This window comes from Plodia interpunctella, chromosome 6 (genome assembly GCF_027563975.2).
Source record: "Plodia interpunctella isolate USDA-ARS_2022_Savannah chromosome 6, ilPloInte3.2, whole genome shotgun sequence".
Classification (NCBI taxonomy): Eukaryota; Metazoa; Arthropoda; class Insecta; order Lepidoptera; family Pyralidae; genus Plodia; species Plodia interpunctella.
The window spans coordinates 10,390,769-10,403,461 of record NC_071299.1 but is presented as its reverse complement, the minus strand read 5'-3'; the positions used below and the strand labels follow the sequence as shown (position 1 = coordinate 10,403,461).

Below are 12,693 nucleotides of genomic sequence, written 5' to 3'. Positions count from 1 at the left end.
AATTTGAAGAGTTATGAAGCATATTATTAGAATTTGGTCCTAGACACAACCTTGTTAATGTAGGTAAGTGATAACTTCCAAGTGGGTTGTCACAGACCTGCCAATCACACTGTAATGCTAAACACGATGAAACCATGGTGAGATCAAGACCATTAGGTCTAGCAATATTTGAACCAATTGTAGTAGGCACATTGCTGTTTAAGAGAACCAAATTATTTTTATCTATAATATCTAGAATGTCCCTACCACGAGCATCAGTAGAATGACAACCCCAATATGGGTGATGAGCGTTAAAATCTCCTGAAAAAATAAAGGGTTTGGGTAAAGAAGAAATTAAATTATTCAATTTATTACTACAGAATCTAGGGGTGCTAATACTAGGACAATAAACACTAACTATGGTGACAGATTTACTATTTAATTGAAGAGAAATTGCCACAGTTTGTATTGAGTTATCAGATGCAATAGCAAAATTAGAGAAATGAAAAGAGTTATGAATTAAAATAGCTACCCCATTGTGGTCATTGCCAGAGTCATTTCTTACAACAGAGTAGCCTTTAATATTAAATTTGTGGTGTGGTCTTAACCACGTTTCTGACATAATAGCAACATGTATATTTTGATCATATAAAAATTTCTGGAAGTCAAGTCTATTACTTAATAAGCTTTGTGCATTCCATTGACAAATATTTATTATACCTGTGAATTTTCCGAACAAACTGAATTTGTCTTAAGTATATCCTTAAGAGTGTCTGCAATAGTTTTAGTATTTACAATAGTGTTATTATTGATTTTATTGTGTGTAATCACCTTTATGATTGCTTCAGTGATGAAGCTGAGCATTTTAGTGTCAGAGAGAACAAGTTTTTGGAATTCTTGTGAATTTTTTGGATTAGTAAGTGATGGAAAGGCGTTGTTTTTCAAGGTTTCAGAATAGGATTGTGGAATAATCTTGTTTTTATTTTCAATAATTTTTTGTTTTTTTACTGGACAAGTGCCTGAAATGGCTATATGATTGCCTTTGCAATGAATACAAACTGCATTCGCTAAAGAAACATTACAATTTTTGAAGCTATGGCCTTCAGTGCAGATAGAACAACGTTCTGCATTTTTACAAAATTTGGCAAGATGGCCATAACGTAGGCACCGGAAACATTGTTTAATCGGTGGAATATATGGCAGAACAGGTACACGCCACATTTTTAAATAAACATAATCAGGTAAAGACGCACAAGATGCAAACGTAATCGCCACGGTCTGAGTGGGTTGTAAGTTATAAGATTCGCCTTCTTTTACTTTACGCATTATTCTACGAACACAAATAATTTTTTTTGTTGTAGTAGAAAGAACTTTAAAGATTGTTTTGTTTGACAAGTCTGATGGAACATTAGTTATAACACCAGTTATTTCTGTAACCGCTGCCGGAATAGAAGCAGTGATGCGATGTTCTCTATGGAAAGTAGCATTGTCCAAGAATGAATTAGCCATGTTAGGATTATCGAATACAACCCCCATTCTATATTTGTTGACTTTTTTTAAATATTTTATCCCTTTTACAAAGCGAGTGAAACTATTACTTAAATACATCATATCTCTGGAACCTATTGGGACATTTTCATCCGAGCTAGCTATGAACACGACGTGCTCATGCCCTGGACTATCTTCAGGATATCTACGACTATAATCGGCGACCCTATATGGTTTGTATTTGTCCAGTGGCGACTCTGACGCGTCAGAGTATTCTGAGTCACTATCAGAGCTCTGGATTACCGAATTGGTTTCATATTCTTGCTCCTTCTTTTTCCTCTTCTTGCCGCCCATCGCTGGAAAGGTAAAAACTTACCCCGACCTCAGCAACACTTTATACAAAACAGACTATAGAAAATATATAAATAACGAAATTATATACAAAAGGAAAGGTATTTACAACAAGATTTACAAATATATACAGATTTTGCACAAATTTAAATTTTCCCAGAAAAAAAAGACCGCCGTCGCTTCCAAATTCCCGCGCTTTTTTTTTTCTGTCATAATGATTAATGACAGCACATTTACGTTTAGAAACGAACGAAATTCAAATCACAGAAATTAAATGTCTGTGATACACAAATTTATTAACATGTTCATTCTTTAAAATCAATCAACGGTCCCACAAAACTGTGTAACACCTAGGTGAACCACGAAAGGCCATTTTTGTCCTAGGTACGTATAGCCCGTGAATGTGCTATAACTGAAACTGTGGATTTAAATCCTGCCAGGACAGGTGAATGCCCAGTGGTGGCATGTGGTCTATTTTCGAATATACAGGGTACTTTTATTTTAAATATCAGCTATTTTCACAATCACATGTTCAAAAATACACTACTCATTTCACTTCTCTACGGGGTTAAAGTCACACACATATATTAAAGTTAAATACGGAGAGTTAAGGATTAGATTGTGATACATTATCACGATCCTAATACGAAAGCATATTTGTTTCTTCTAGTTTCATATAGTTAGGGAGAACGGAGAAGGGCATAAGCCTCTCAAAAAAGAAGTACTGTTAACGTGGGAAAATCACGCAATAAATAAAAAACACAAATTATAGAAATTATCAAGTTTAATTGCGATTGAGCTAAATATATTAAATTTTACGCCAATAAAAAACAAATCATTTAAGTATACTAAATAAAACAATTGTTAAGTCTCATTTTACAGGAATACAATTTTGGAACACTAAAATAAGGCAGTACTATGATGTATATTAAAAAAATACACACTATTATATCTTAACACAGCACTTAATCATCACTATTATAATAAAAAAAAAACATGTAAAATATTAGAAACATTTTACTGGCAATTATTAAATTGACATGTTCCTTTTAGGCTGATTAAAAACAAGAAATTCATAATCAATAATTAAATTATATACAACACTGTCAATGTAAAGATGGTCATGGGTTTAAGTTGCTTATTAACTGATTGCTATTTGCTTTCAAACCTATTTAAAAAAAAACGAAGTTCCGAAAACTAATAACAATATCACCAACAGAACATAAATGATTCACACTATGAGCTAGCTACTGCCTGCTTTTAACTGGAGTTAGTCAAAAGTTTTAAAGTAAATTTATATTCGCTTTTTGAAACCTTGATGAAAAAATCTGCAATTCGGAATGTTGAATGAATACTAGATAATGTATTTTACATGTTAGTATTATTACGCAATTTAGAGGACCCTGGGTTCCGACGCTCAACGGCTGCGAAAGAAACCGGGAATACGGTCACATGAGAGAGATTATTATAACCAATTTATACTCTAGTCGTCGAATTGAGTGAGTGAACCGTCTACCTAATAATATATGGGGCCGACGACGTAAGCAAGAACTTTACAAGAACATAATGGTGTCGACAACGTCAAAATGTATCTAATAGTATTACCCCTTTTACTGTTTATTTTCCATATACATTTTGTCGATGGCGATACAATAAGTTCCCGCAAAAACTCGTGCCAACTCACTGCTTTTTATATTACCTATTTTCGTTGCGTGACCAATTTTATTGGGAATTCATAACATTTATGTGGCAAACCTTGTGCGGAATTTTTTAGAATATAGATGTATAAATTGTCATACACATACAGCCACAGCTTACAGCATATATTGTTTTAACCCCCCTCTTCCCACCCCATTTTATTAATATTCTTGTGTTATTATATTTCTTGAGTTATTTCATAATTGCAAATCTAACACGCCGCCATCTTGTCAGATCTATCGGCGAACTCAAATTCCGATGCGAGCGAACGTACATTCCGTAGTTTGTGTATAAGCTTATTTTTAACCGCAAAGTAAAACCAGCAATGTACTTCGCAACCGCCAAAGTTCGGCAAACAGCAATTGGGTGGAACCGGCATATGAAAAGTATTCACACACTTTGTGATTTCGCTATCCAAAATCACTCATTATTCTAGGACAATTTGAAGACATTTGTAAAAAGTGACGATTTAACACATTCTTATTGAGAAAACAAAAAAATAATAATCAAAGGAACAGAAATATTTAAGCCTCTTTGTTAAATTATAATCATTGTGTAACGAAATACTTATATACATACAAAATGGCAAGATTCGTTAGCATGGATAGAACCATTAAGTGAAGTTTTAAGTTAATTTATTACAAGTCTTTGAAGATCCCCCTTAAATATTTTATGTACAGATATAGCCCACTTACTGTTTTATTATATGTATAGATTCTATAAAAGTTAACTCGAAACTTCACTTAAAGTTACCGAGTCTGAGTCTTACCACTCCATATATGTATAGGTATTCTGCGACACCTAGCATAATTACACATTTTTCGGTAAGCAGCTTAATTTCATCAATTTCGAGAGCTTAATTTCATCAAAAAATAAAGTTATAAAAAAGACTTCAGTTTTGAGAAATCTCAAATTTTACACATATCTTCAAATGCTAATGGTCTTCAAATTCTTCATTACAAAATTAATACTATAAACAAACATTTATAATACTTAAAAATACTTCATCAACACTAGTATCAAACAATATCGTATATATTGTACAAAATCATTGGTCTCATGGTTTTGTTGTTTATCACTAATAGCAAACACTGCACCACACTTTTTGAATCACTTTTCTTGCACTGACATTTTCTATATTTTTTGTGAGTATTGATGTATGATATATGGATGATTGAATTAAAATTGGAAGCACTTACACTTGATCGTATGTCAAGTTATTCGCCATGGATCGTTATTACCCCGGTAATAGGACCGAATTTGCAATGAATTTGTTAGGTCGATGTGCTTTTGACTACTACATAATTTTAATATGACATTAAAGGTTCAGAATTACCATATCTATCTTTCCCGCTAGTTCAATTTTGTATTTTAGACGATTTTGTTCCAATAATCCTATGGGACAACTGATACTAAGCAAACATCTAAATTGCAATTCCAACATTAGTATTCTTTTCCACTCAAATCCATCAAGTCTTGATTATTTAACGCAACTGTTAGATAGGTTTGGTTTTGTTTTTTTATATGCCCATATTATAGGCCCACCGGATGGTAAGCGGTCACCGTAGCCTATGAACGCCTACAACAACAGGGGTGTCACACGTGATTTGCCAGCCTTGAATGAATCTTTTCACATCCTTTATATATAAGAACATTGCTATAGTTAGCCTCTATTTAAGGCCATGTCTACTCCAACAGAGAAAATGTAACATTCAATTTTCAGGTATTTATATTTCGAAGGCACCACTCAATTAGGGTTTTCAAAATGCCAAAGTAGGCTTAAAGCTTTCACGTGACTCATATTGTGCTTAGTATTTCAACATTAAAATTATTTCATTTATTTTGTGTGTGAAGATCTATCATTGAGTTAATTGTCTACATAACTGTTCCTCCAATAGAAATCTTCATGTGACCATAAATTGTGCTTGGTTTTAAATATAGAATGGTTACTCTATGCCATGTGCAAAGATCATAACCAATCCGGGCTCTATCATCATGTGTTCGTCGACGTGAGCGTTGTCGCAGTGGAGGACAAGGACTGCCTGCTTTCCGGGCACTCGCTTGCATACATACTTCTCATATAGCCTGTAAAAATGACAATTTGAAATTATAAACTCTCTATACTAATATTACAAATGCGAACTATCAGTATAAAACTAAACCGATGGACGGATTTTGAAAAAAAAATTGAATAGATGATCTTAATAAAACCACAGAGCACAAACTAAACTTTAAAATCTCGATGATTGTTTCGAAGATTCTAATCTATGCTATTATTATAAAGAGGTAAGTGTTTGTGTGTTTATATGTTTGAGGAGGTAATCTTCGAAATTACCGAACTGATCTCAAAAATTATTTCACCATTAGAAAGGTATGTTATTCAAGATTGCTATAGGCTATATTTTATGTCAAATTTCCCACGGAAGCAAAGCCCCGGGCAATATCTAGTATATTATATAGTAAAAATACGAAGGCTGACAGGAAGAGAATGATTTTAGAATAAGTCCGCCATTTTGGTGAATAAAGTTTGAATAAATAAATTAATAATAAATAAATAAAAACAATGACCTCCTGTTGTTCTGCCTGGTCTCCAGCGAACACAAGCCCGGCGGCCACCTCCGCTCGTGGCAGTTCTCCATCAGCTCGTCGATGATGTGCGGCGGGCAGCCGGACTCCGACAGGCTGCGCTTTATCATCATCTGTGTATAGAAACATTTATGCTTTATAATCGACTAGATGTTGCCCGGGGCTTCGCTCCCGTGGGAATTTTGATATAGTAATCTTGGATAATGTACATTTCTAATACATTTGCCACGAAGTAAAATCATCACGTTTTTAAAACTTCCTACATTGAAAGTTAATTCGTCACATGCATTTAAAAGTATGTGTTAGTTCGTCACAGATAGAAGAATGCTATAGGCTATATTTTATCTGAAAATTCCCACGGGAGCGAAGCCCTGGACAACGTCTAGTAATAAATAAATGTATACGGATAAACCACACAGATTGAATTAGCTCCAAAGTAAGCTCGACACTTGTGTTATGGGATACCAACTGAATTATAGTTATGCTTTATAACCTATACATATAGGCTAGATCATCCAAGAGCCAGGTCAATCTGAAAAATACCAATCTAGACCTGACCGGGGATCGAAGCCGGGACCTTTATTGTAATAGTCCGCCACGACAACTATTAGGCGAAAAGATTGATAATATTATATAAAGAGAGAGAATATGGAGTGGTCCTATTTTGGAACCACACGCTAGAAAAGATTGATATACCATAAAGACAATGTATTACTGACTGACAGACAATGTACAGCCGAAACTACCGGGCAGAAGAAGCTAAAATTTGGCATGTAGGTTCCCTGGGGAGTGTAGGGGAGCACTAAGAAGGGATTTTCTGAAATTCCCACGGGAGACGGATGTTTACTCACATACGAAGTTGTGGGCAAAAGTTAGTTGTCTATATAGCATATCAATATTTTCCTATCCACGAGTTGGAACCACGCCTCGTTCGGTCTGGTCTGCAGCGCCGCCACAGACATACCTACATAGTGTACACAAGTCGGCATTACCACCTGCAGCATATCGTCCGGCGTGGAGATCATGCCGCCCCAGCGCGTGACGCGCGCGCGCGTGAGGGAGTTGGCCCAGCGCACCACCTCCTCGCGCTCCATCTGGTCGGCCAACGCGCGCATTGTGGGGTTCGACACGCGCATCGCACGCATAAATTCCTGCGACGAAATATAATCACAAGTCAAAACAAATCTTTTTTTTAGGGTTCCGTAGCCAAATGGCAAAAACGGAACCCTTATAGATTCGTCATATCTGTCCGTCCGTATGTCACAGACACGTTTTTTAACCTATTGTTTTTAAAGTTATCAAACAATGTCAGTTATGTGACTATATAATTTTCAATACTGCATAATAACAATAGCGCGGCGGCTCCAACAGTATCCTGAAAGTATTTGTTGACCGATGGGATACCCCTTTGGTTCAGCGGTGGTTGCGGCTTCATGCTGTGTAATATATTTTTGTTTGTTTTACTAACACTAGCGTAAGTTAATATTGTTACTAACATCATATGGACTCTGTCTGAAATAAATAATTTGAATTGAATTGAATAAACACATCAGTTGGAAAAAGCTGGCCGTGTATTATTCAATAATTAAACAATATTTAAATTTGATCAAACAAATAGTCTCAAAACAATTTAACGCCTGAATCCAAAAAAATAAAAACAAAAGCGGATTCAAAATTATTGCAACGACTTTATGAATATGTAAGGGTCGACACCGCGAAGAAGAAGAAAAAGAACCATAAAACTGTCAAGTAGACATTCTTAATTGGTAACTTCGCAGTGACGTATATATCCACGCATAAATTAGAGGTGTATTTTTTATTTTATTTTTATTTACTGATGCACACAACAGTTTACAACTTATACATTCTTATGGTAAAAAATAGAATCAACAGTACAATGGCTGGTTGTAAGACCAAAAGTGGGTACACACAGCATGATAAATATTATAATTCTAACAAGAAAACATGAGTAGATATATAGACAGTAAATACATATTAATAGCAATGATAATAAAGCGTCAGAAGATGTGAAAATTTCATGCAATAAATAAAAAATGCTAAAAGAATTGTGTGAAACTAAGAGATTAGCAAGCGAACCTTGTTTTTGAAATTATTTAGATGCCAGGCACACAATCCGAGGATAGGCGTAGTTATATGTTCTCATATACTTACATTCTCACTTACAAATATTTGTTATTAAGTATGCTTAAAGGGTCATAAAATATCCAAATGTATTTGTCCAAGTTGTCACCTAATTTGACAATGCTAAGTTAAATCACTTTTAAACTACGTTGTAATAGCGAATACCTGTTTTTGGTGACATTTAATATAATCCCATTTTTATAATGACAAATAATTACTTTAGGTTTTCCTTAAAATAAATAGACAAAATCTTCATAACTTTGCATTTGATTATTTTATGGGCAGCTTGAATCGAAGATCGACCGTCGCACCGAAACACCTTTGAAACTATCTGAAGAAGATCTAGTCATGCGACGTTGATAGTGTTTAACAAGTATACCTTGTATAGCAAAAAAAAAAAAAACTGTTGACGATTGGATTTTAGGATTAGTATGGAAAGTCAAAAATTTGTTCTGTTTTTTTAGTAATTTTCTTTTAAGTTGCAATATTTCATCATTCCATATACTAAGCGTATTGTGGAAAAATTTTAAAAGCAGCATTTTTTAAAAAGCTACCCTGTATAATCCTGTATGTGCATCCGGATAATTTGTTCCATTTTATTAACAACCAAGAAACCTATATATCATCAAATTACATTAGCCACTCCTTTCATTAATTTAATAGTTCAGCTATTTTAAGACTTTTCTTCCACGATTTTTACTGTTAGTTTCATTTTAACTTGTTTATGTGTACTAAGGCTTTTAAGTAAATAATTTTAATTTTTTTTAAGACTGTTTACACACAAAGCTTATGAAACCAATAAAATGAAAAAGAAAACTCATCTTTCACAGGTTAAGTAGCTTGTTCTAATATTCATCTTTTATTACTATTTTCTCCTAACAAATTTCAATATGGTACCATTATAGTCCCATTTTATTATAATTGCTCTTCAAATATAACAATAAAGTAGGTATCAGATATTTTTTTATTAACAATTAATACATAAATTATTGATCTCAAAAGGAATAAATATAAAAAAGTAAAAGCACGGCCATGCCCATTAAAACCCATTAAAAACGTATTAAAAAATCGATTAATTCAAAATTTAATTTCAATTTACTTTGTAACAAATTTGTGAGGAACTAAGTAAAAAAAGTTAAGTGTTATAAAATCTCCAAATAAAAATTAACCATAACTTTCACAACTGTAATATATTTTGTAAAGCATCGACAAAGCCTCTGGTAGAAAGCAAAAAAATGTAGAAATAATTACTTTTAGAAGTGCCAATTCCCGCTTGTGTTCGTTGATGACAAGCCTCTGTTCGGCCAGCTCTTGTTGGTACTCTGTTAGCTTGCCTTGCTGCGAGGCTATGAGCGCCCGGAGCTCCCGGACGCAGTTGTGGTCGCCCAATTCATCTTTGGGTATAACAAGACCGCAGCCCTTTTCACATGGCATCGGCCTCTTGGGGTTGTATTCGCCTGTCAATGAAAATTATATGTTACATTTTGAAAAATGTTGGTGATGAATTATTATATAAACATTGTGTTTGTTAATGACTTTTAAAAGTGACAATAAAAATGTCAGTAATTTTTTTTTGCTGTAATGTTTTTGGATTTAGGTTTCTAATAAAGAAAATGTAACTTTCTGAACAATGATTTCTTTTTGGTCAGTTGTATGTTAATTTTATTTCAAACAAATGACTCTTGTAAAATAATCTCAGTCAAGGGAAATTAAAGGATATAACTATATGTATAGAATAAAATAATTAAAAAAAACGTCACATCTACAACTTAATAAAATTGGACAAGAAAAGAAAGCGCTGTTATGATAATTAAATGCATTAAATTATTTTCTTTAATTCAAACAGATGATGTAGATATTAATCAAACATTAAATTATTTTTTCTTACACAAAGGTTTCAGATATCTTTTCAAATAAACATTTATGTTAAATACACAGTACTACTGTATATTTTTGTGATTTCCCAATGGCATGACTAAAACATTGGCCTTAATCAAGATTGGCCATTTTCTCTACACAAAAAAAATATAATATTCCTGATTATACTTACAAATAGTGACCCAAAAATACATCACTGTTAAGTTGGGACTAGTATACAGATTTTAATCAAGTGAAATATATACACAAAATCAATGTAGGCCCAGTTCAAGCCCAGAAATGAGAAACTTAAATATGTATATAATAATTTCAATTTAAAAGTGATATTAGTTCAAAATAATTAATGATTCTTCAACAAGCTACTAAGTCTTGGAAAAACTACCAAAGAAATGCCGAATCTGGTTAAACCATATTTAGTAATCACATTACATAAGGGAAAACTAGTTCCAATTCTTGAAAACCAGTTATACAATAAATTAGCAATATAATGAGGTCAATATGCTCATCACATTTTAGATTATTCAACAGAAAACTATATCACTGACATAGTTAAATTTAATCAATAGAAATTTTGTATCTTGTCTAAAATATTACAAATAAATATACTAAGTATTCATGAAAGATATAGACAGAAATTATGAGATTTGTCAAATAATTTACCTATTATGAAAAAAACATGATGACTACCTTGACAACATAATTTTAATCTTTAGGGTCTTGCAATGAATCAAATTCTAATAGTAGACATGCCTGTTGCATTATTATTATTTTCTTTTATTTATTTTAATAGTGGATGTGTCAGTTTCAGTAAAAATCTATTATAATTATCTATACTATTATTAGGGAGTGTATTATATAGTTGGAATATAGTATAAATATAGTTGGAGTGTATAGAGAGCTTGGTTGTAGGTTGTAATTGTCAGAACTAGTCAACCAATTTCCAAAATTCATCTTTGAAGTAGGAAGTTACATTATTCCTATTTGACATAGAGTATTTATTTTTACCCCAACATTTTCGCTAATTGCTAAACAAAATAGGCAATAGGTACTTACTTATACATAAAACAATCATATGTCTATACTTACATTCAGCAAGGTGGGAAGGTAAGGAGTCCAGTTTTAATATGGCATTACAACCATGAACTGAGTTGTCACATCGAGTGCTTAATCTGAAAAAAAAAGTATATTTAATCTTAACCATCACATCTTACTAACTGGTATCCAGCTAACAGATAATTTTTATCTATTGTGTCTAGATTCTCTGCAATCAATAGGCTAAATTATTGTGACTTAGGTATGCTAAAATTACGCGAGGGTAATGTACGAGCGAAAACAATAATGCCCTACAAAGCGGGAAAAAATGTGTGCATATATAGGTATGTACATAACAGTAATTAGACTCTCTGTTATGAAACAATGTATACCTGGAGAGCAAATTGCGTAGTATTCTCGGAACAGGTCGCAGCTGGCTTGCTGTGACTGCCTGCCGGTCCACGGGGCATGTTGGCTGACGACTTATCCATTCTGTGATACATGCACGACAGAACGCATGTTCGCAAGCAGGCGCCTACAACAGAGTACAAGAAATATAGCAAACAATTAATAATGAAGACACAAATTTAATAAAATAAATAGAAACCTGTAAAGGGTCTTCTAAAACTCCTGAACAAATAGGGCAAATCAGTTCTTCGTCAACGTCACCTTGAAATCTTTTAGTTTCAAAGCCCATGGTTGGTATAACGAAAATAAACAATATACATTAGTATGAAGTTATTAAGGCATGGAATTTTGAGTGGATTATTACAGATATACAATTATAAATAACAATAAATCTACAAAAATGAAATGAGGACAATCGCAAACTTCTCCAAAGGCAAAATAAACCATAAACAACCAACATCGGTGAGCAAAATCCACAGACAAGAGAAAATAAAATGTCAGTTTGTTTTGTCAAAGTCAGGCATTGAAAAGACATTTTTTTTTTTTTTTGGTTTATTCCCTCGTTTTATTGAGGAGGCAAAGAGTACTAGCCCATACAGCCAAGTCTTTTGTATTGAATATTTATATATAAATAAGAGTGGCTAATATCCACTGAAGAAGGCATAAGCCAAGTCTGAAGTGTACATCAAAAATTGAGGCCTAAAAGGCCTAGTCTTTAGTAATAAATCCAAATAAAACATAACCAAAAATATAAATATTTTTGTTTTAAGTCCAATCAAATTTCCATAAAAGTATTTGTTACAAATTCATATAAAGGTTTAAAGCATGCAGGATTGGATAAGAGTTCCTGAAGCGAGCGCGGGATTGCTTCAGAATAATTATAAATTTGTGTTAGGCGGTCGACTAACACAATTCTTTGCAAACAGAAATTGGAACATTCGTAAAACAAATGATGTAAAGTTTGATCTGCAATGTTGCAATAATTGCATATAGGAGAAGACAAAAGTTTAAGACGAAACAGATGAGAATTAAAACGACCATGGCCAAGACGAAGACGACAAACTATAGTATAGAACTTTCTACCAGCAAAATCTCTTCCTTTTACAAACCAAGGTCGACCTAATTTATTAT

At 33.2% G+C, this 12,693-nt stretch overlaps 1 protein-coding gene across 2 annotated transcripts; it reads right to left on the bottom strand.

Annotated features, from left to right (window-relative positions):
* Positions 1 to 2,584: 2,584 nt before the first annotated feature.
* elgi (early girl) lies at positions 2,585 to 12,037 on the bottom strand. 2 transcript variants are annotated; one of them, XM_053746678.2, is made up of 7 exons: positions 11,762 to 12,037; positions 11,547 to 11,689; positions 11,209 to 11,291; positions 9,496 to 9,701; positions 7,095 to 7,253; positions 6,085 to 6,215; positions 2,585 to 5,601 (listed from the first exon to the last, which is right to left on the bottom strand). In XM_053746678.2, exons 1-7 carry the CDS (start codon positions 11,849 to 11,851, stop codon positions 5,463 to 5,465), a joined length of 951 nt encoding a protein of 316 aa, XP_053602653.1. In that variant the 5' UTR covers positions 11,852 to 12,037; the 3' UTR covers positions 2,585 to 5,462. The 2 variants fall into 2 exon arrangements, with proteins under 2 accessions (XP_053602653.1, XP_053602654.1); XM_053746679.2 differs by having other exon boundaries at positions 7,098 to 7,253; positions 11,762 to 12,017.
* Between the last annotated feature and the right edge of the window lie 656 nt (positions 12,038 to 12,693).

Excerpts from the sequence above, each read along its gene's own strand:
- elgi (XM_053746678.2), bottom strand. The coding sequence starts at position 11,851 with ATGGGCTTTGAAACTAAAAGATTTCAAGGTGACGTTGACGAAGAACTG. Across the intron at positions 7,254-9,495 it reads GGGAATTGGCACTTCTAAAA|GAATTTATGCGTGCGATGCG; the intron begins GTAATTATTTCT and ends ATTTCGTCGCAG. Across the intron at positions 5,602-6,084 it reads ACCAGGCAGAACAACAGGAG|GCTATATGAGAAGTATGTAT; the intron begins GTCATTGTTTTT and ends TCATTTTTACAG.